General features: G+C 39.0%; 2 protein-coding genes across 2 annotated transcripts in view; one reads left to right on the top strand and one right to left on the bottom strand.

Annotated features, from left to right (window-relative positions):
* Nucleotides 1-863, top strand: part of LOC126511135 (uncharacterized) — a 3437-nt gene extending 2574 nt beyond the window's left edge. The window contains exon 2 of the mRNA XM_050158069.1: nt 22-863. Coding sequence (XP_050014026.1) covers nt 22-73 — 52 coding nt within the window. The 3' untranslated portion in view covers nt 74-863. The remainder of the gene's footprint in view (nt 1-21) is intronic.
* Nucleotides 1-24571, bottom strand: part of Exoc6 (exocyst complex component 6) — a 139374-nt gene that overhangs the window by 69151 nt on the left and 45652 nt on the right. The window contains exons 10-17 of the mRNA XM_050158041.1: nt 22158-22204; nt 21904-22024; nt 20249-20320; nt 17368-17465; nt 13274-13379; nt 10593-10702; nt 8986-9097; nt 7897-8031 (exon numbers count right to left, since the gene is read on the bottom strand). Of these exons, the coding sequence (XP_050013998.1) occupies nt 7897-8031; nt 8986-9097; nt 10593-10702; nt 13274-13379; nt 17368-17465; nt 20249-20320; nt 21904-22024; nt 22158-22204 (801 nt within the window). The remainder of the gene's footprint in view (nt 1-7896; nt 8032-8985; nt 9098-10592; nt 10703-13273; nt 13380-17367; nt 17466-20248; nt 20321-21903; nt 22025-22157; nt 22205-24571) is intronic.

Here is a 24571-nt window from a genome sequence, read left to right as displayed (position 1 = left end):
TCTCCCCCACTTGTCTCCCAGGGGCGAGAAGCGGGACTGTCTCCATGGGTGTCGGGAAGGACTTGGGACATAAAATGGTATTTATCTGACCAGAGCCTGCTACTGCAGGCCAGACTAGACCCTCCCTAAAGGGGCCCTAGCTATCCCTGCTGCTGCCCGCTGGACTCCGACCTCATCTGGGCAGATTCTTTATGCAGCAGTTAACACAGAAACTGACAACTTGTCCAAGTGTAGAGAATAAGTGCCTGGGAAGTGTTCAGCAACAATGAGACATTTATACCATGCTCCCTTCCCTCAAAGCTCAAGGGCTATCTCAAAAGAAGGGGCAGAAGGGTCTAAAAAGGGTTTGGGAGAAGACAAGTAAAACTCTGTCTCTTGGACACAACAGGACCCTTGCACACATGGGCTCAGAGCAGCTGTGACTGCCTTCACAAGACTTGTACAAGATCAGGCCAGTCAGTATTCCAGCACGGAGTGAAAAGGCATTCATGAGCCCCCGCCCCTAACTGAGGAGCTATTGACAACTGATGGCTGCTGGAATTAAGAGGAAGTTTTCTTTAGGGTGTTACTCTGGTAGGTTCTCACTAAACTTCAGCAGGTAGCCCTACACCTCTCAGTATATGGGTAGCACACACTAGACTCAGTGGGATAGAAATAAAAATAAAAAGAAGACATGAAGTTAGGAGGGAGAGTGGAAATGAGAGGTGTTAGGGAGGAGCAGAAAGTGAATATGACCAAAATTCACTGTGTACAGGCTTGAAATTATCAAAGAATTAACAAAAATATTTTTAAAAGAAAGTATTTAGGATGCAAATAAAAAATAAAAATATACATACTAAATAAATTAAATGCAGAAAATATAATCATGAACCCTTACCATTTTTTGTTTATATGCCCTTAAAAACTTCTTCCAAATAGATACTAGACAAAAAGGCAAATCTGAATGATTAAAATGTGCCATGTCTAGCTTCGGTGTGTTTGCGGGGCCCATTCCACTTTTCACACTGCCCAACCATTTCTTTTCTCTGCCACACCTGGCAGGGCAAGGAAAGCCACGCCCTGGGCAGCTTCTCCATCTGTAGGCTTCACAGTAGGACTGGAACAGGAATTGCAACAAGGATCTTCTCTCTCTATTCAGAGGTCTAATACAGATATGACATAAACAGTAAAACTTTCAATGGTATCCCTTTGCCAGATGTGGAAGAAAGCAAACACGGTATTGCAGGTGAAAGAAGAACTCAAGGTAAGTTAAAGAAGTGTCTTAGCTGTATGTGTAAAAAAGTACTAAGTGTGATAACAGCAATGAGTTCTAACTCAGCTTTCAGTAACCTATACTCCCTGAAAAGTCTAGTGCAATTAAACTCAGAGAAATCTTTTTTCTTTTTTTTTTTAAACATACCAATCCCAGTTCCCACGCCCTCCTCTCCTCTCTTTTTCCCTACCTTCCCCCCATCCCACCCTTCATCTGCTCCTCAGAGAGGGTAAGGCCTCCCCTGGGAAGTTAACTAAGTCTGTACATCACCTTGCTGAGGCAGAACCAAGATCCACCCACCCCTACCCCCATGTCTAGTCTGAGCAAGGTTCTCATAGGGAATTCTCCATAGGGAATGGGCTTACACAGCTGCTGTGGAAATCAATATGATAATTTCCCAGGAAATTAGGAATCAATCTACCTCAGCAATACCACTTTTGGGCATATACCCAAAGGAGGCACACTCACACCACAAGGACATTTGCTCAACTATGTTCATAGCAGCATTATTTGTAATAGTAAGAACCTGGAAACAATCTAGATGCCCCTCAACTGAAGATTGGATAAAGAAAATGTGGTACATTTACACAATGGAGTACTACTCAGCAGTAAAAAAAAAACTTGAAATTTGCAGGCAAATGAACAGAACTAGAAAAAAAAAAAAACCATCCTGAGTGAGGTAACCCAGACCCAGCAAGACAAATATAATATGTACTTGCTAATAAGTGGATACCAGACATAAAGTAAAGGATAACCAACCTACAGTCCACAACCCCAGAGAAGCTAGAACCCTCATCCAGAAACAGATAGATGGTATGGGAGGTCCTTCTGTCTATGTATTGCTTTTATTAAATAATGAATAAAGGAACTGCTCTGGGCCTATAGCAGAGCTATAGGGGAACAGAGCTAGGCGGGGAAAACTAATCAGAATGCTGGGAGGAAGAAGGCAGGTGCCATGGAGCTGCCAGAGTCAGACATGCTGAAACTTTGCTGGTAAGCCACTGCCACGTGGAAATACACACATCAATGGAGATGGGTTAAATCAATATGTAAGAGCTGGCCAATAAGAAGCCAGAGCTAGCCTGGCGATGGTGGCGCACGCCTTTAATCCCAGCACTAGGGAGGCAGAGGCAGGCGGATCTCTGTGAGTTCCAGACCAGCCTGGTCTACAAGAGCTAGTTCCAGGACAGGCTCCAAAGCTACAGAGAAACCCTGTCTCGAAAAACCAAAAAAAAGAAGCCAGAGCTAATAGATCAAGTAGTGATTTAATTAATACAGTTTTTGTGTGATTATTTCAGGTCTAAGCTAGCTGAGTGGCCAGGAACCAACAAGCAGCTCCCTCCTCCAACAAATAGAATTAGATGCAGAGATCCACAACTAAACACTGAGCCAAGCTCCCACAGTACAATCGAAGAGGGGGAGGAATGATAATATGAGCAAAGGGGTCAAGAACATAATGGGGAAACCCAGAGAATCAGCTGTCCTGAGCTAGTGGGAGCTCACTGACTCTGGACTGACCACTGGGGAACCTGCATAGAACTGAACTAGGCCCCTGAATGCAGGTGACAATGATGTATCTTGGACAGTGTGTACAGCCACTGGCAGTGGGACCAGGCTCTAATTCTAAAGCAAGATCAGAGAAGTCTTAAGACTGAAGAGCTAACATTACATCTTATCAATGACCGAATCAGTATTATCAGTATATATCCAGGACCCTGAGTAAAAATCCACCAAAGGGCATGGGGACACATACCTTTAATCCCCACACCCAGGAGGCAGAGGCAGAGGCAGATAGCTCTCAGTGAGTTCCAGGCCAACCAGAGCTACATATTAAGGCCATGGCTCAAAAACAAAGAAAGAAAAAAGAATATCTACCTGGATGGAGGTGGGTGGTTCTTGGACTTCCCACAGGGCAGGGAACCCTGATTGCTCTTTGGGCTGACGAGGGAGGGGGACTTAGTTGGGGAAGGGGGAGGGAAATGGGAGGCGGTGGTGGGGAAGAGACAGAAATCTTTAATAAATAAATAAATAAAATAAATAAATAAATAAAAAGAATATCCACCAAAATGTAAGCTTCATTAAGGACAGAAGTTTTCATCTGTTTTGCTCATCACAATATCAAGATCTCCAAATTACACAATTACACAATTTAACTTATTGGTACCATTTGCAATTGAACAATTGCAAAATAACATTTTGGAATTGTGCACTAGTAATTGAACAGTGGAGTCATCTTTAATGTATACTAACCATAAGTAATACACACCCCTCTTTAACCTTCCTTGTTACATTAGGGAGTAGTAGGCTGTGCTTGTGGCCCACAGAACTACACCACACCTTAATGACACCACCTGTAGGTCAATTTCTCAGAGCAACATAAAGATATTTATCACTTTGCATTTCGTCCAGTGTTCACGGTCAGCCCTTTCTTTCATGTCTCATTCTCTTACTGATCTAAGCATACTGATACGGGTCCCTGCAGAACTGCAGTGAGGAAGCATTTTCAGAGCACAGACTGACAGAAGCTCAACACTCCAGAGCTCACTAACACTCCATTCGCTTCCAGGATCACCAGGCAAAGGAAACCGAGACACTGGCTCTTCCTGTCATCTATTACGTCCCCTACACACACACACACACACACACACACACACACACACACACACACACACACACAGAGCTATCCATGACTGCTCCTGCTTTCTTGGGCTGCACCTAATGCAGGCAAGAAGAGAGATGCACAGCAAGTTTATCTTTTACTCTTGGCCATAAGAAGCCAGTAATCTGCCTTTGAGCACTAACTCCATCCACAAAAACTTAAAGCTAGTCCCTAAGAGACCCCTCCAAACAAAATTTTATATAAATTTATATAAATCTTACTCTTTTATGGGTCTATTTTAACTCTAGCCTTAAAAACAATGCTGTATTTCCATTTTATTTATTTGTTTACTTATTTATTTTTGGCTTTTTAGAGACAGGTTTTCTGTGTTGCCCTGGCTGTCCTGGAACTCACTATGTAGACCAGGCTGGCCTTGAACTCAAAGATCTGTGTCCCCGTCCCCCACCCCTCCCCAAGCCAGTGGTGGAATTAAAGGTGTGTGCTCCCTTCCCCAACTGCCTGCATTCCCATTTTATAGCCGCATAGTTTCATTATGGTAAAACAAAGAATGTTACTAGTTCACAATCTCTTGAAAGAGCTTAAGTATGGGATGATTAAAACACTAACCACAAGTCAAAGAGCCAAATACCTAGACATTTTGAAGCCATGCGGGAAAAAAGTAAGTTTGAATCTGAAGGCAGAAAATGTAAAATGACAATAAAATCACTTACGTTCTACTCAAATGAAGCAATTGTGTTTTCTGGGTCTGGGCATAGAGCTGCACACCTTTAATCCCACGCTAGGGAGGCAGAGAGAGGTGGATCTGTGAAGTCAACCCTTGACTTCCAGGCCAACTAGGGCTACACAGTGAAACTTTGTCTCAAATAAAAATAGTGTGTGTTTTCTGGACTTAATGTTCAGAGAAAAAGTGATTCAGATTACACTAGCTTGTTTAGTTTTGTTTGGTAAAGGAATTAAGCAAAACTGAAGTGGAGAATATTCATTATTTTTGTCACTGTTCTATCAAGAACTTTGGTGATTAACCTACTTTTCTAAGGTAACATCAAGAAGTTCTGCTTTTCCTATATACTGGGTTAACGTCTTTTAAATTAAGAGAGAGCTTATTTTAGGACATATTAATGCCTTCCATAGACTATAATAGCAAGCAAAGAACTCTAAGTAAAAACTTTAGTGACTACACAAGGTAGAAAAAAATCAGCTAGTACTTCTGAACAGGAGCAGTAAACATTTCAAAGGACTTCACTAAGCACCAGGCTCCAAATACAATCACTGGGAAGTGTATGTGCCCTTGGCCTGCATGAACGGACACATTGCTATATTCTCTTAATTAAAATGTAAAATTCAGCTTATAAAATAATACTCTTCCTTTGCTCGTTAAAGAAACGGTGCCCTCTAGGGGCAGAAATGTATCTAGGAAAAAGTGCCAACCTCTACTTCCAAGGTATGAAAATACTCTCCTACTATTAGCAGTGTTTCTCAGCCAAAGGTGTGAAACAGAGCCACCTGAGGAACTGTTTAACATACACAAGCTTCTGCACCTCCCGGACTGGAAGCACATGTGTCCTGAATAAAGGCTAACAGATCAACACTGTTAGTAAACACCTACAACTTCCAGTTATCTACAGTTCCTTCTTTAAAAATCACCCAAGTATAGTTTTGGAAAAATCACAGTTACAGGTTTGGACAGAGCTGAACCCAGATCTAGTCCCAAGGATGGGTCCTGATGAGGTCAAGTTGATTGGTAATTCCCATCTTACGAGCAAAGAATCCTGTAATAGCTAGGCATGAGGTTTGGAGATGTGACCAGGTAGCATTTTACCATGAGGAAGAGCTGTGTGGTCACTGTGTAGACTCTGTACACTGTAGAGTGTGGTGATGAAGCCAAGCTTGTATAGATTAGAGATAACACAGATTAGAGGAAGAGATTCTGGGTCAGTCAACTTCACCCTCTCCTGAAATCTGCCTATCCTTAAACCTTTCAGTCACAATGGGCAAACAAACATTTTTCCCACTATTGTAATTTTCCAATGGGCCTTGATTTGTTGTCCAAGTTAGTCTTCAATTTCTGGGCACAAGTGATCCTGTTGCCTAAGCATCCCACATAGCCATAACACCCAGACCCCTCATTGTTTAAGGAAGTCTAAGTTGTTTTTCTTACCATTTTTTTTTTTTTGCTGATATCACTGATTAATACAAGTATTTCATTTGAAACACTTTCTGAACACTTAGGGACAAAAGGGTTAATTTTAATCATTAATTAATTTAGATTAAAATTTAAACCTTTTGGAGGCCTTAAAAATAGAAATGAGAGGAAAAGTTGAAACCACCTCAATAAATGTGTCCTCCTTAGCTAGTTCTTATTCTGACTCGAGAAACAATATGCCAATAAACCATTCTGAACACTGAACTTTCTGGTTTGAATTACACGGCATACAGCATTCAATTCATCGTCGAATGGCACCACTGATGCTAAAGACAGAAAGAAAACAGATTAACACAAGAAAACCTAATATTCACTCATGAGAAGGAACTTGACAATGAGATGGACAGAAATTGTGTATTTCAAAAGCTAGGAAGATGCCTTTATTTGATACACAAGCATGAGGACCTGAGTTCAAGTCCCCAGAACCCACATAAGAGTGGGTGCCACAGCAGGCACCTGCAATCCCAGCATTCCTACACTGGCATGGGCAGCAGAGACAGCGAGACTGGTGTTCACAGCAACAGCACAGTCTCAAAGGAGAGGCTGGCCTAGGAGCTTGTGAGGATTTTTCTCCCTGTCCTCTCTCTAGGAGTGCTGGGATGACAGACAGAGCTGTATCCAGCTTCTGGGAGGTTCTGGGGATCTGAGCTCAAGTCCTTGTGCTTGGTGATGTCATCTAGCATACGGAACTGCAACTGAGTTGGGGAAGAAATGCCCTGAGTGAAGGGGGGGGGGGGTGGCGGTGTCAACAACCTGGAACACAGAAGGGACACAAGCAGGAGGAGGAAGCTGGCCAGTACAAGACTGCACTCTAGATGCCATGGGGTGAGGCACTCTGCACCACCATGTACTCACCAGTATAACGCCTGGCCTCATCCTAAACCCAAAGCAATAAAGATAAGGACTCCTGGACTGAAACTTGTAGAAGTGCCAGCCAAAAGCAGGCTTTGCCACTCTGTTTCTTGGGTTCTATCGCAGCAACAGAGAGCTGCCACGGTCAGCAGCTCATCTACAGCTCAGGAGTAATAGAGTAAGAAAACGGGCTATATCGGGCGTGGTAGTGCACACCTTTAATCCCAGCACTCAGGAAGTAGAGAAGGCAGATCTCTGAGTTCAAGAACAGCCTGGTCTACAAACTCAGTTCCAGGACAGCCAGGGCTGTTACACAAAGAAACCCTGTCTTGAAAAACCAATAATAATAATAATAATAAACAGAAAGAAAGAAAGAAAGAAAGAAAGAAAGAAAGAAAGAAAGAAAGAAAGAAAGAAAGAAAGAAAGAAAGAGAGAAAGAAAGAGAGAAAGAAAGAAAGAGAATAAAGAAAATCAAATTATAAAAAACACGTGAAATTAATCTCGTATTCTGCTTAAACACCATTAATTGGTGAGTCTCTCAGCACAGTCTATGGTCTCACATAATCTGAACTCTTTTCATCCTGACATAGGAATTTGAATCTATTTTTCTTCAGATCAGAACAAGGATAGAAAGCAAACCTCATACTTCATTTTTAATTTCCAAATATACACAAACATGTACATTTATTAAACTATGAAACATTAATGGATATTCAGTTAGTCTAATTCAGTACTACCATTTATTATCAAAACATGAACAAACTATATTATATAAAATCAAAACTATTTTTAATATTTCATTAAGATGCTTAAATTGCTAAGAGGAACTCACACAACTGATCATCATTATGAGCAGTGATTATCTCTAATATATTCTCAGTGTTTAGAATATAATAAAAATTATCTTTAATTTCCCAAAGTTTTCATATAATAATTTAGCAAAATTATTTTGGTCAGATTTTATATACCTTAAAAGTAGAAAGTCCATAAAGCCTTGTGGTGTGAACAGTTTCTTGAGAAATATTCGTTATGTTAGTTATAAAGTCCTCCAGGTATTTGCAAGCTTGCTCCAGGTGTGTTGTGTTTATGATGATTTGCACCAACTAAAACACACGAAAGCCACAGTAAATACAGATCATGCCTGTGCGGGACTAATTGGTTTTCAAAAAACACAATCATTACTTCCAGTCTTCCTTTGTACTGTGTCTGCATAATTCCAGCAAACAGGATACAACTGGTTATCTGACTTCCAAAGTATATCCTAAATACTTCTTACAAGAATTAATGTTGTTTTAAAAATAGGCATATTAGGAGTTCACAGCCAATTACTTTGAAATAACTTTCAATAGCAATTTGCAGATCCCATACACTTAACAAGTACAAAATGAGGATTGTGACTGTCTATGTAAAGGCTGAAGTCTATTCTCTTCACACCTCCAACTGTCTACTACTCCCCCAAGTAAACTCTTCCCCTCCTATTTCCTTTTTTTAAAGTTTTTTTTTTTAATTTCAATGTGTGTCTTATTTGCACACACATTTGCACAGCATGTGCATGCGGTGGTGGAGGCCAGAAGAGGGTGTCAGAGCCCCTGGATCTGAGCTACAGATGCTGCCAGCTGCTCTGTGGGTGCTGGGAATTGAACCCAGGCCCTCTAGATGAACAGACAGTGCTCTTAACTGATGCGCCATCTCTCTAGCTCCTCTCTCACATTCTGAATTGTACTGATGTTTTTATTCTTTTAAAGCATACATACATTAATAAATTTTAAATGCAAAGCTACAGGATAACATTTCACATTTTTTGTTGTTATTGTTATGTGTATGGGTGTTTTGCTTGCATGTGTGTCTGTGTAACACATGCGTGCCTGGGGCTCACAGAGGCCAGAAGAAGGCATCAGGTCCCCTGAAACTGAAATTGCAGATGGCTATGAGCTGCCATGTGTGCAGTGGAAATCTAGCCCAGGTCCTCTGCAAGAACAATTATATGCTCTTTCTCTGAGCTATTTCTCTGGCCCCAATTTTTTCAAATAGAACATTTGATTATTATTTCTTCTTACCTCTGTCAAACCTATATGAGGTTTTCTAATAAGGTTCAGTAAACAGCTACTCAGAATTCTGGTCAGCAGCAGATTTGTTGATTTCCTAAGCATATCGTCTATTTCTGTTGAGCTAAAAACAAATGTTAATATTGATAAAATTTTCCAAGACCATAATTAGTTAACATTCTCAATAATGTAAAATAACTTACTAAAGTTATTTTTTCTATGTCCTATCTTTTGTATCATATAAAATCATATATCCTTATTTTTATATGCATGTATATATATATATATATTATATAAACAGCAATAACTTATTGGGCTACAAACTTCAATTTAATTTTAAAAGCGATCATTTCCCCTAAAGCAGAATGTTCATTTATAACTTCAATGTTCATTATAATTTAAATGTACCAAATCAATCAAGATAAAAAAATCATGAGCTACTTTGTACAAAGCATTATTATGATTCTCCTGTAAAGCAGTCAGTTTGTAAGTCACTTTATACACGATAAGAGCTAAAAGTTACTTCTAAAATACAAATTGCGAGACTGGGGGTATAGCTGGGTGGTAAAGTGCTTGCCTGGCATATACAAGGCCATGTAATACCAGAGCAGTAGGCGATGGTGTGCTCTGATGCATCTCTGGTCCCTACCTGAATTATCCATGTAGCACTCCTACCTACAGCATGACAACCAAAAATGCCTCTAGGCTAGGCATTGCAAATTGCAGGGAAATAGTTTTCAGCAGGGAAAACCAAAATTATCCCGTTAAGACTCCTGCCTTAAATATGAGTAAAATTTTATCAGCCTTTATATAAAGCTAATTCCAAAATTCAAATTTCTATACTTCTCCAAATTTAACAGTAGGTTAATCAAGTATGAACTTCAGCATTACAAGAATCAACATTTAGCTTAGACATAAGTACTTGTAAGAATAGTCAAATTGTATACATTACCAATTTATAAAATCTTAAAGCAGATAATGTTTTAGATTTAGCTCTGTAGTTTTAGAAGTAATTTGTAGACCTGGAGGGGAATGCAACTGAATAAATGCTAACTATTTAAAGGTAAAAGATCATTACTGATGAAATCTTCCTTCAAATGTCTTTTAAAAGAGATGAAGGGGCTAGAGAGATGGCTCAGCAGTTAAGATCAATAGCTGTTCTTCCAGAGGACTCAAGTTCAATTTCCAGCTCCCACACTGTGGCTCACAACCAAATGTAACTCTAGGGATCTGATGCCCCCTTCTGGTCTTCTTGGGCACCAGGCATGCATACATACATGCAGGCAAAACATCTACACCCACAGAATAAAATACTACTAACAATAATATATAGGCAAAGGATACGTGGCAAAATATTTATTACATGTTAAATCTAGATGCTGAAGGCAAAAAACTTTCCCCATCAAATCATCTGTGTCATATGTGTCTCAACACCAAAATAACAGAAAGTTAAATAAGAAAGTTAAACAGAAAGTTACAGCAACCTAACCTGAATATAACTCAAATAAGGAAGCCTTTCCAACCAGATGACAGGTCACTAAAGAGTTATGGTTTGGAAAGAAAGTACTGGCACTTCCTAAAAGCATACGACAAAGCAGGTTTCATGTTAATGAGCTTACCTTCGGTGTAGGGACTCTGAAAATTTAAGGCTGGCATAAATAAATTCTTTAACTTGAATATAAATAAGAGGCACTGACTGGGACATGGGAAACTTCTTTGGGAAAGATTGCTGTAAAAAGAGAAAGTGAATTATGTTTCTGAGACTTTTTAAAAAAAAATTCTAGCCTCTATAAAGGCAAAAAGTTAAGATGATTTCACAATTGATGTAAATAGTTGCATAAAATTCTATGGTTATATTTTACATTATTCTTATCTGTTCTGCTTTATGTTTTTAACTTTCATCTATTTATTTATTTAGTTAGCTAGCTGTTTTGAGACAGGATCTCACTAGGTAGCCTCTTGGCTGGTCTTGAACCTGTGGTTCTCCTGATTTTGTTTCCCAAAGGCTAGGATTACAGGCATGTACTGCCATGTCTAGCCTACTTTTAATTTTAAACAAATCCTTTATTTTATTTATTTATCTATTTTTAAAGCACAGCCATTGCCTTCGGTGATGTCATGCACTTTTAATCCCAGCACTTGAGAGGCAGAGGCAGGTGGATCTGAGTTCAAGGCCAGTCTGGACTATAGAGCAAGTTTCAGGACCTCTAGGTTTACACAGAGAAACCCTGTCTGAACAAAACAAAATAAAAAAGTACAGCCATTTAATCCTTTGCTTAGATCATAGCCAGACTCTGCTGAGCACAGACTGCACATGTCAATGTTACTTTGTGTCATAATAACGCAGGCACTACACAGGCTATGCTTAGCTGTTTGCTTCTTTCTAGTCACAAGAGAAGGGTGGCCATGAAAAGAACAGACAAGTTTCCTGACTCAGAGGGCTTTTGTTTGGGGTTGTTTTGTTTTGGGGGGGTTGTTTTTGTTTTTTTTTTTAATATTTATTTATTATGTATACAATATTCTGTCTGCGTGTATGCCTGCAGGCCAGAAGAGGGCACCAGACCCCATTACAGATGGTTGTGAGCCACCATGTGGTTGCTGGGAATTGAACTCAGGACCTTTGGAAGAGCAGGCAATGCTCTTAACCTCTGAGCCATCTCTCCAGCCCCGTGTTTATTTTTAATAAGTATGTATTTGCATATGATATGAAGTGTTCACGTGGTATATGCACATATGTATGCAGACGTGTCTGCATACACAGAGGCCAAAAGAGTAAACCAAGTTCTGCTCTATTGCTCTTCACCTTACTCCCTTGAAGAGTCTCTTGCTGAGTCTGGAGGAGGCCAGCAGTCAGCCATTCTCCTGTCTCTGCACCATGGTGGCACAGGGATCATAGGCAGATATAGCTTAATCTGGCTTTTATGTGGGCGCTTGGGGATCCGAGTTCAGGTCCTCACATTTATGCAGCAAACGCTCTTACCTACTGTGCCATCTCCTCAGCCCAGGTTCTTAGCAACACTAACCCTTCATGTAAGTGTCACCAAAGGTGTGAGGCCACTTAAGATGGCATCCAGTATAGTCCAAGTTTCAGAACATATCTTAGTTTTTCTGATCACCTTGCCATGATTTACTTCTAAACTATTTTATCAGCCAACAGTCACTTGAAAATTCTCAATCGCCAAAAAGGGAAAATCTTCCAAGATCTTAACCCCAAAGCCCCTCATTTATTCTTTAGCCTAACTAGACATCTACCTTCATACTGACTGCACCCTTGCTATGGCTGTGAGTACGCCCTACTAGACCACCACCAGCTCCCTAGCTAAGTCTGGCCTCTCTAAGACCTGGTGCAGTGGCCTCTTCTTCTGAAACAAACTCTCCACCCTCCCTGAGATCCTGCCCAAGCCTGACTTTCTCTCCTTTAGCTTCTCTACCAGCTCTATTTCTCTTAGTCAGCTATCTTTTTATTATTGCTATGACTTACAGCTTTGTCCTAAATAAATTTCAAAGAGCTAGGAAAACAAAAATAAGAGAAAATAAAAATTTTAAAGGTGATTACTATGCAAAATATAATATTCACTTTGGATTTTGTGTGTGTCTGAGAGTTGTTCATGAGAGTTGAACATGAGTGCATGTTCATGTGTACATTTTTTGCATCAGTATGGGGACAATGCATTCCACAGTGATTGTGTGAAGGCCATAGGACAGCCTCGGTGTCAATCCTCACCTTCCACCTTGGTTGCAAAGTATAATATTTTTTTCCTCTAAGAACTAGTTCTACCCAGAGATAATGGATATGTGTGACTATGCATGTGTGTACACATGATTGTATGCACAATTATAAAAATTACATTGCTATTTTGACTCTGAACACATATTCCTTCTTCCAGAAGAAATCTACAGGCAGCTACTACCATCACATATCTTTCATAAAAAGTGTGTGTATGTGTGCACACGCACTTCTGGGCTGTTTATTCTGAGTTCTTTAAGAAAGCAGGCCGAGGCTGGAGAGATGGCTTAGAGGTTAAGAGCATTGCCTGCTCTTCCAAAGGTCCTGAGTTCAATTCCCAGCAACCACATGGTGGCTCACAACCATCTGTAATGAGGTCTTCTGGCCTGCAGGCATACACACTGACAGAATATTGTATGCATAATAAATAAATATTTAAAAAATAAATTAAATAAATAAATAAAAAGAAAGAAAGAAAGCAGGCTGAACAAGCCACGAGGAACAAGCCATATAAGCAATAAATATAATGATTTGGTTTTTTTCTTAATCCTTAAGTGAAAAACTAGCTTGTACCTTTTCCAGGTCAGGATCTTGAAAGGGAAATTTACTGATAACTACTTTATATTCTTCTTCGCTGCCAATAGGGATGGGGCTGTAATTATCTTCTTCAAAAATGTCCCTGTTAAATAAGAAAAGTTCAAATCTTATTATTGTATCATTAGACTACTGTATCTTTACAAAACCAAAAGCAACCCTGACAGTTTTGTTTATTTTATCAATTAAAAGTCACAACAGAAAAACACTCATCACCCAGAATTCTAAAATCCAGAATAGCTCGTCTTGCAAATTGTTTCCAGAGTCCTGTTCTAGTTTCACATCCTTAAGAAACTTCATTTTTACCTTTCCTGCCCAGGCTATCTCTCAAGATGGTGCCTTCTGGAAAAGCTGAAGTTCTAAAGATCAAAATACTGTGTCTATTACTCAGTCTCCACCCACTGTGGATGGAAAGGGCACCTCCTAGTTACTGTGTGCTCACCTAAGCAGACCTCCTGCAGTTAGACAGGGCTATGGTAGACATGACTAACTGGTTTTAGCCACTGTGGAAGTGATGCCCACTGCTCTGAGCTGACCTTACTCTCCTGGGAGACAATGGGTTTAGAAGTTATAATCACAACCGAAGTCGCTCAGATCTCGACTCTGGTGTGAGAAATAAGCAACCTTCACCACTGAGCCTTGGAGGACTATTACGACCCACTTGGCTTGTACCAATCAAATGACTTTTATTTTGTTTTTTAGTTTTTGTTTTTGTTTTTGTTTTTGTTTTTTGAGGCAGGGTTTCACTGTGTAGCCCCGGCTGGCCTGGAACTCACTATGTATACTAGGATGATCATGAACTCACAGAAATATGTTTTATGTATGCAATGGTTTATGCTGCCTTAAAAATTAAGAAATACGGGGCTGGAGAGATGGCTCAGTGGTTAAGAGCATTGCCTGCTCTTCCAAAGGTCCTGAGTTCAATTCCCGGCAACCACATGGTGGCTCACAACCATCTGTAAAGAGGTCTGGTGCCCTCTTTCGGCCTGCAGGCATACACACAGACAGAATATTGTATACATAATAAATAAATAAAATAAATATTAAAAAAAAATTAAGAAATTCTATTATCTGCATTGACACAGAAGAACTTTCAGGACATCATGCTAAATGAAATAAGCCCTGGTTTAGAAGACAAATACTGCATGGCTTTACTTACATATGGAATCTAAAAAAGCCAAACTCATTGAAGCAGAAAGGACTGGAGGTTAACAGAGGACTAAAGGCAAAGGGAAATGCTGGGTGAAATAGATAAAGTACCAGACAGGGGGCATAGCTTTTGAGAACAGTCACACAGTAGGATGACTTACTGCAATTCACAAGGTTTACTTCAAAAAGAGACAGACTATTTATTGCAGAGAGGGAAAATCTAACGACAATTTACCAATTTGCTCCCAGATTTAAGGGCTTAGTGGTGACAAAAAATAAACAAGGCAAGACAGGGTGATGCTGAAGGCACTTCACAGACTCTTACTCCACTTTCTGCCATACAGATTTCTCTCTTTCTTTTTATTTGCTTTTCAACACGGAGTTTCAGTGATGGTGCACGCCTTTAATCCCAGTACTCAGGAGGCAGAGGCAGGGCGGACCTCTGTGAGTTCAAGGCCAGCCTGGTCTACAAGAGCTAGTTCCAAGTCAGGTTCAAAGCTACAGAGAAACCCCCATCTCAAAAAACAAAAACAAACAATCAACATGGAGTTTCTCTTGTGTAGCTTTGGCTTTCCTGGAATTTGCTCTGTAGACCAGGCAGGCCTCAAACACACAGAGCTCCACTGCCTCTGCCTCCCGAGTGCTGGGATTAAAGGCGTGTACTACCTCACCCAGCTCACAATAATACAGATTTCTTCTCCTTCAGTGCTCTATGTGATGCCTGATATTATAAGAAGTCACACAGAGATGACTGATGAACTTAGGATCATTATGAAACTGTCAATACTTTCCTGCCCTTTATTCCTTTCAATAATTAAAAAAAATCAATAAAATATTTTTTAAACGTAAGATAATGAGTATATTCTTTTGGTTTTGCTACCAATAATGCATAGCTATATTAAAATATGTACTCTATAAACATATTTATGTATTAAATATATTTATATGAATATATTACTTCATAGTTGTCTATTAAAAATAAAAACGTGCCTTAAATTTCAGCACCTGGGAGGCAGAGGCAAGTGGATCTCTCTGAGTTTGAGGCCAGCCTGGTCTAAGAAGTGAGTTCAAGGACAGCCAGGGCTACACAGAGAAACCCTGCCTGGAAAATAAATAAATAATAATCTATAAAGTTTTAAAAAACTTTAAAAAACCATTAATGCTTACAATTGAAACTACACATAGAGAAAGTACTACAATATTAATCAGATGATAAGTTTTGTCATGGAAGTAGCCAAACTGTAAATATCAGTATTGGTGAACATTTACTTCTCCCGTATTAATTGACAGTTCACTACTTGTAAGGCATTTGAAGACACCAGTAGGGGGTAAGGACAGCTTAAATCCATTTTAGGCAAAAAGCACTACTTAGGATGGTATTAAAAGTAGAAATTGAAATGTTTTGGGAATTAAGTATTACAACTGAAATGTTATTTGTTTTTCTCCACAACTGATATGATTAAATCTATTCTACTCTACTTATGTCTGTTCTATTTCTATTTGAACAAACACTTTAGCTTTCCAGTGAGAAAACATATTTCACAGCCCCTAGTTTTGGGGAGTAATGACCCTGGCTAGCAGTCTTAAGACAGCTGATCAGAGTTAGAAAAACTACTAAAGAGGCCTTCAATTACAAAGCATAAACTCTAAGATTTTATATGTAAAAAGATATATCATATTAAATTTTAGGACTATGTCATAAATCACTGCCTCTAGCCATAAATACTACCTCTAAAATAGTTGCTATAAAACTGATGACAGTTATATACAAATATTGTCCATTACCCATCTGTACCAGGACCCTGACAAAGAAAACTCCTAAATCTCATTTAGCTCACCTACAACTCCAGCCACACAGAAGGCAGGGGCAGCAAACAAGTTCAAGGCCTGTGTGGGCCATAGAGTGAGCTCGTCCTGGGAAACTTACATGACCTCACTGTAAAATAAAAAGGTCTGGGCCAGTGAGAGTCCAGTGGCTAAGAGTGGGGGCAGTAAGAGTCCAGTGGATAAGAGGGGGGCAGTGAGAGTCCAGTGGGTAAGGGGGGCAGTGAGAGTCCAGTGGGTAAGGGGGGCAGTGAGAGTCCAGTGGGTAAAGGTGGGGCAAGTGATTGTGAAAATTGCGTTCATTTTTCTTAGAGACTTTAAGACAGCTAAGTTGTATAAACAGCACCTTCCCCAAGCCAGACTTAAAAGGCATAAATTTCTGTCTCCAATGTAAAATATCTTGAAATACAACCTTATAAGTATGTGATAATTTACTGAAAAAATTCTAGATACTAAAACTAAGGTACAAATAAATTGATTATAAATGGTTCAATCACTATGGAAAACAATATGGCAGTTTTTTTTAAAAAAAATGAAAAATATATTATCATATGATCCAGTATTCCACTTGAGTGGAATACTAATATCTAAAACAGGTACTGAGATACTGGCATACTCGTGCTTATGAGAATATTAAAACAGCCAATAAAACAACCTAGATACCTATCGATATGAGTAGAGAAAATGTGGCAGACACATGTGTACGGCCTAAACTTCCGGCGGATGAACAGCATAAACAAAGCACAAGGGCATGCTAAGTGAACCCATGCCGACACAAAAGAACAAATATTCCACAATCCCACTTACATGGGATTCTAGAGTAATGAAGTTTAGAGACAAAATAGGAAGGATGGTGGTTGTGGAGGCTAGGGGAAGGAGGATCCAAGTTCCTTTCTGTTTGGGAACCTGCAAGGGTTCTAGAGAGGAAGTGTGAATGTTAGCCATGGCCCTGTAAACTTACACACGATTCAGTTATCAAATTGTGCATTTTACCACAACAGAAACTGAACACAAGCATTCTTATTACTATATACAAAACCAACTGGTTAGGTGTTCAACGAACTTATTCATTATACTAAGGAACCATGGTGCAGACCCACCTGAAAATACCAGCCCATTTCTTCAGCAATGTTTCATTGTATTGATCTCTTATTTCAAATAAAAGGTCAAAAAGCCGGTTGACTGGAAAACCATAACCCTAAGACACAGAGAAAAAAAAAGATAAATCAAGTATGTTTAAAACGCTCACTGACCTAAATAAAACTACCTTCAATAAGGTTTCACCACTACAATCCGAACTTCTTTACTAGTGAACTTTTTTACACTCATACATGACAGTTTTCCACACCATCAAGGAACTCATTCTCTCATATCCACACCACACTTCTCTACTATGTTACACATCAACTATCTTCTAGTATGTTACATTTGCTCAGAAAAATATCAATGAATAAAACAAACACCTGCCTTTGACTTGACAAAAGGAAAACAGAACTATAAATGTGGTCATGGTATGATTTTATCAGCTTTGCCTTACATGATAAAACATGATTTCTTCTTTGCAAAGAAAAGGCTGAGGAGGTTGACGCTGACATCAATGACTATGACCACCATCACAATGGAGCTAGGAGGAGGATGTGGAAAGGACACCAGGAGGAGTTGAAATATGGAAGTTGGGGGTAGAATGTTCTAAATACATTATATTCATGATGAAATCACCAAAATATAAACTCAAAATTTATTAAAACATTATTTTTTCTTAAAAATCGAAGGTTTACCCAGGTCTTCTCCAAGAGCAACAGTGCTCTTAACCTCTAAGCTCTCTCTCTCCAGCCCTACACTTTTTTTTTAAGTAAAAGTTCTTTAAGGTGGTAAAAGTGTCAATTTAAAAAACTAAAAATTAGGAAACATTCTTTTGTCTTTATGAAAAGATATTGACTCTTCAATGAGAAGACATAAATTAAAAAGATAGCATTCATTAATGTAGCATAAAAAACACCTAATAATGAACCTATCAATTTTCAAGAAATATGAAAATAATGAAGAATTTCTAAATAACTAAAAATCACTAGCGTCTTATTTCAAAGCAGTAGTTAAGTTTAGGAAGACCTAGGCAGGTGGAGCTTATCAAGAGGAGGAGATAGGAAATAAGGAATTCAAGGCTAGCCTGGGGTACATAACAAGACACAAGACAAGGTCTCAACGAAAAACTGCTTTCAAAAGTTTACGTAACAACATTGTTGTTTTTCTAATGTCTCCATTACTTAAACCGCCTTAATTTTATTTGGTTCTCTGTAGCATACAATCTATCAAATACTCTAGATCCAACTGTTTTCAAAACACTGGCCTTAGAACTGTTTGCAATAGTCTTACAAGGAGATGAGGCGTTTGGACTACAATATAAACCCATGATCCTACTTAGACTGGAGTAAATCTTGCATATCCCAGAAAGATGCCAACAGAGCTAAACTTTGTGCTTCATGATCCCATCACTTTATTTTGTCATGAACCTATCAAGCAGTTGACAGAACCACAGCCCTACAGCATAATCTGAATGCTTCATTCATTAAGGAAAGCTGAGTTGAGTTGCTCACAGAGAAGCCCCTAAAATTAAGAAAGCCCCAAACAAAACTTATCAATGCAAGGAGATCAGTATGATGGATACACATATCACAAAATTTATGGGAAAAAAAAACAAGACATTCTGCATTACTCTGGGGATATCAATTTTCAAATTAATCAATAGGTAATAAAATAGTTTACAAAGAAGCTGGTTAAATATTTTCTTTTCTTTTAGAAGAAAACAACTATTCAAAGACTCTTATAATGAAGCAAATAGTTCATACCACCATTTTCCAAACCACAAAAAGCATATTTGTATGTCTGTCTGTGTATGCCACATGTGTCTAGGTACCCAGAAGCCAGAGGCATCAGATTCCCTAGAGCTACACTTACAGATCATTGTAGCCACCTGACAAGGGTGCTGGAATCCAAACTCATGTCCTCTAGAAGGACAATGTGGACTCTTAACTGATGATGGATCTCTCAAGCCCCAAAGTATAGTTTTTAAAATTACAGATTTAAAAAAAATGCTCTAAGAGAAAGAAAAAGGTTCAAAGGTCACATGTACGGGGAATACTGCATAGCCACATGTACCAGGAATAATGGATAGACACATGTACTGGGGATATTGTATAGTATAGTCACATGTACTGGGGAACACTGCATAGTCAATCACATGATTAAGGAACACTACATAGTCACATATACTGGGAAATACTACAAAACCATGTCCCTTTGGAAGACTAAGGTATACATTTGTTCTGAGAACTGACAGAAAAACCTGTTTTATTTCATTTAGCATTTCTGAAATATTTTTAAACTACTGGTACCTTGAAATTTTTTATTGTATTTATTTATTTACCTGTATGTGAGGGGTGCATACATGGAGGTCAGAGGACATCTTGTGGGAGTCAGTTCTCTCCTTCCGTTATGTGGGTCATAGTGATGGGACTCGGGTCCTTAGACTTGGTAGCAGCTACCTTTATTGCTGAGCCACCTCACCAACAGCAACATGAGATCTCCCTATGTAGTGGCTAATTACCTACCCTGACCCTGAGATCTCACTATTTAGCCTAAGCTGGGTCAAACGCAAGACCTTCCTGATAGTCTCCTGAAAGCAGAGGTTACAGACAGGCACCACCATATCTGGCCTTTTTTAAAGTTAAAAAAAAAGACTATATTCTTACTGAAATGGCTCGTATTTTAAAAGGTGCCAGTGTCTCCTGAGCTTTGTCCAAGCTTCAAAACTGCAAAGGAGGCATTGCATATAGTTTTGGGTAAGAGAATGTCAATCTATAAGTAAACATTTTTTACTATTGACTTACTACCATTAATCTACAATACAATAAAATATAACCTATATTTTTTATGTCTTTGCACACCTGAAATTGCCACCAATCACGTTAGGTTAACACCCACCTGCAAAGTGTCCGCAAAAATGACAATGAGATTTTTCAACTCCAGAACAAGGTCAGGGTCAGTGCAGTAAGACTGTGGGGTTGGGGGGTGGGGGCAGGGCAGAGATGGCACATAGAAAAATAGAAACAAGTTAAAATTAAGAAATAAGAACCTGAAACTTTTCCTTCAATCTGGGAGTCTGAGAATAAAATTAAAATCTGGATTCCTTAGATCCAAGGTGCTTGCCTCGCCTCAGTTACATGTTTAAGAGAACGGAGCATGCTGTGTAAAAGGTCATGTGAAAGAAGGGATGTTGTATCTCTGCAACTCTTTAGACTGCTGAGAAACTAGTTACAAATGCTAGCTGTGGTCTCCATATACACCATACACTTCTACTCCATCTAACAAAAGACATAGATACTACCTTTTCCAATATAAGAATGGCAATTTAGGTATTTCTTAGTAACTAGCTGAAAGAAAATTAATACTTTTAAAAGAACAGAGCAATACACCGCCTCTTAATAACACTTAAGATTTTGAATGTGAGCCAGGTGGTCATGGCACATGCCTTTAATCCCAGCACTCAGGAGGCAGATGGATCTCTGTGAGTCAGCCTGGTCTCCAGAGTGAGTTCCAGGACAACCAGGGCTACACAGAGAAACCCTATTTGGAAAAACAACCAAAAAGCTAGCAACAACAAAAAGATTTTGAACATGATTTATATTTACTATGTTATAATTTCATATTTAATGTCATGGAATTAAGAGGACTATAGCATAAATGTATTATTTAGAGCTGATTTCAATATAAACCATGATAAAATGCAGCATTCAGGGGTTAGCTCAGAGGCCGGGCACCTGCTAGTATACATGAGGCCCTGAATTTCGTGCCCAACAGCCCCAAAATACTTTATTCACTAAAATATTTTTTAAAGTCTTATTGCAATGTTTCACAAATCTATACTTCTTATCATAATTCTATACTTCTAATAAACATAATGTATATTAGTAATCTAAATATGATAAAATTTTCTTTCACCTCTTTTAAATCTTAATTACCAATTATAGTAATTGATTACAAAATTTTAAATATAAGGCTACTTTACTGGAGATAAACTACTAAAACTATCTTCAGTTAAAGTCACACTGACCAATTATGAACCTAATAATGCTTATAGCTCTAGCATGTTAGCTGTTTCCACAAAGGGAATTAAGAAAACAGTTGGTCATTTAATTTTAAGCCATTAAAAAATAATCTCTCATGAAAGTTTATTATTTCAAGTGAGCTCAAGTTGTAAAAACTGTAGATTTTAAAATCTATAAATATTCTCAAACAAGCTTTACTGAGTTTTATGGTAGAGTTGATTTTGGAAACCAAAAATCTGAAATAATTAAAACCCCTTTCTTCACAGTGTTGCTCGGTGGTCTAATGAAGAGGTCAGTTGAGACTAATGGGACTAGCCTAATTCTTCCCTTTCTGTAAGGCTCAAATAAAAGCATCTTGAGAAGCCCCAGGCAGTTCCAGAACTGCATCCTGATATAACCAGGCAGAAGCCTTGATGTTATTACTTACAAATCTGAGCAATTGCCTAGAGAGGGAGGATAATAAAGATGCAGCTTTCCACACTATACAAATCAAGCTGAATCGTAACTGTTAATGTAAATGGTCTGACTTACGGAGTGAGCTCTAAGGACAGCAATTATCTTCGCAAGGGCCATGTTCCACAGCTCATCAGTGTATGCCCTGGTTACTAGTCCCTGGGTCACGTGTAAAATGTGGTCCTCCACCACAAAGAACCTACAATGGCAATTACCAACATAGCATGTATTTAGGGAAGAAAGGGAGAAAGTTCAAGTAGAAAATAATTATTTTTGACATTTAACAAGCTTTAATAAAATTAGTAATAGTTTTTTCCATATTATATACATACCCTACAATTTGAGTGAAATATCTTCTATAGCCATCAACTGTTTCATGCTGAAAATGAAAAATAAGAATCAATTTAAAACAATAAATACAGTAACAAAAGTTTCAAGTCACTATAACTTGACTGATAAATATTTATTGAGAGCCTACTAAGTTCTACTTACTAATAAGGTACCACAGATACTTCAAATTAACAAAAATCTCTTTCTCTCATGGATAGTACATTCAAAAACAATTTTATTATTGTATGTGTGTATATATGGACACATATGCCACAGTACATGGGGTGGTCAGAAGACAATTGTATGGAGTTAGCTGTCTCCTTTCCACCTTCACTTGGGATCCAGAAATCAAACAAAAGCAGACAAGCAGCTCTGCCTACTGAGCCATCCTGCTCACTAAGCCATCTTGCAGGCCCTCATGGAATGTACATTCCAAAGGAGAGAGATATTAAATAAATCTAAAGGTAAGTGGGATTTCAGAGGCTACTTCTGTCTTTCACTTGAGCTAATACCTCACCATTCTACATAGTCTCAGATTGTAGGCTTCCCACTATGATCTCTTCTCACACAGCTATCAGGTGATAGACTGCAATTAGCTATGAGAACATTATAGCCTCTACAAAAAACTTGGGGGGAGGGGTTGAAACAGGGTTTCTCTGCAATAGCCTTGCTATCCTAGAACTCACTCTGTCGTCCACAACTGGCCTCGAACTCAGAAATCTGCCTGCTTCTGCCTCCTAAGTACTGGGGTTAAAGGTGTGCGTCACCACTGCCAGGCCCAAAACCTTTTAAGTACCACCCATAACATTTTTATATCATCTATAATTAAAGTCAATTAGCTAACAAATGGGCCAGGGTATGGCTAGGGAGATAGCTGAAGTCTTGCTTGGCAGGTGTGAGGGTCAGAACTCATGTAAATGCTGGGTGAACGTGGCAGCCTACCAGGAATTCTAGACTCAGTAGAAGAGGAAGGGGGTCCCCAGAGTACGCTGGCTAGTAAGACTATCAGTGAGCTCTGGGTTTGATTAGAGACTCTCCCTCAAAGAATAAAGTGAAAGTGAGATTGAGGATAATATCCCTACGTTAACCTCCAGCCTCCACAACACTGGCATGTACATACATGCATTCACACACACACACATACACACATGAAAAAACGTGTAGAGACACATGAAACTGTGAAATACGCAACACATACAAACATGAAAACGTGAAAAAAAAATGTGGGCCAGGATAATAACTCAGCTGGTAAAGTGGCTGTTTACAAGCCTGAGAACCTGAGTTCAGGTCCCTAAAAGCTATGTTCAAAGAGCCAGATGTAGGGCTGGAGGGATGGTATAGCAATTAACATGCTTACTGCTCTTGCAGAATATCCAAGTTCAGTTTCCAGCTTGCATGTCAGATGGCCCACAACCAGTTCCAGATCTGATGCCCTCTTCTGGCCTCTATGGGCACCTGCACCCCACATTCACATACTCATACACACAAACATAACACATGTAATTAAAAATTCTAAAAAACAAATCAAATAAAGTCAGGTATTGTAGCACATGCTTGTAGTCCCAGTGCTAGGGAGACAGGCAGATCCCTGGGGCTCACTTGCCAGTTAGCCAGCTTAGTCAACTTGGCAAGATCCAGGCCAATGGATAACTCTGTATCTCTAAAAAAAATCCAGTACAAAGTGGTCAGTTCTGAAATCACATATACATAAACAACAAAAATAAACTCAGCAGGTCATATTGATGTATACATAGCAATAATAATCAAAGAAAATGAGGCTATTGATTTGAGAAGGAGGTGGGGCACGGGAAGAGTTGAAAGGAAGAAAAGTGACACAATTATATTTAAATTTAAAAATTTATTTTTCTAAAATACAAGGTGGACAGCACTTAAGGAAAAGTCAAGGTTGTCCTCTGCCCGCCACACATGCACCCACCACGTGCACCTGCACACACATGAACATTCACAGACACTGAAAAAACATGAGCAATTGTCTGATAAACCTTTAACAAAAACACAGAGGAAAACTCTATCTGATTTTTATCCATAAATTTGTTTATATGAACCACCTTATATCCCAAGTAAGTTCTAGATGACGGCTGATTTTACTTGTCAGCACAGTCTGGAGCCTCAGTAGGAGATTATCTAGGTTAAGTTGGTTTATGGGCATTTCTGGGAGGATTTACTTTGATTACTTCATTTTGGGAAGACCTACTCTAAAAGTGGGCAGCACTATTTTCTGTGCTTGAGGCCTGAATTTTCATCTGTTTATTCATTTGTTTATCCACTCATTCATCCATTTTAAAAGAGAGAGTGGAGCAGAAGCATGCCTGGAGCCCCTGCGCTCTTCTAAATGTGGATTTAATGTGGCCAGCTCTCTCGTTCCTGAAGCTGTGGTCTTCCTGCTTCGAGGCAC

Source organism: Alexandromys fortis, unplaced genomic scaffold (assembly GCF_014885135.2).
Source record: "Alexandromys fortis isolate MF-2015 unplaced genomic scaffold, M_Fortis_MF-2015_v1.1 scaffold_10, whole genome shotgun sequence".
In the NCBI taxonomy this organism is placed as follows: Eukaryota; Metazoa; Chordata; class Mammalia; order Rodentia; family Cricetidae; genus Alexandromys; species Alexandromys fortis.
Note: the sequence above shows the minus strand (reverse complement) of the source record. Positions and strands in the feature narration are given on the sequence as shown.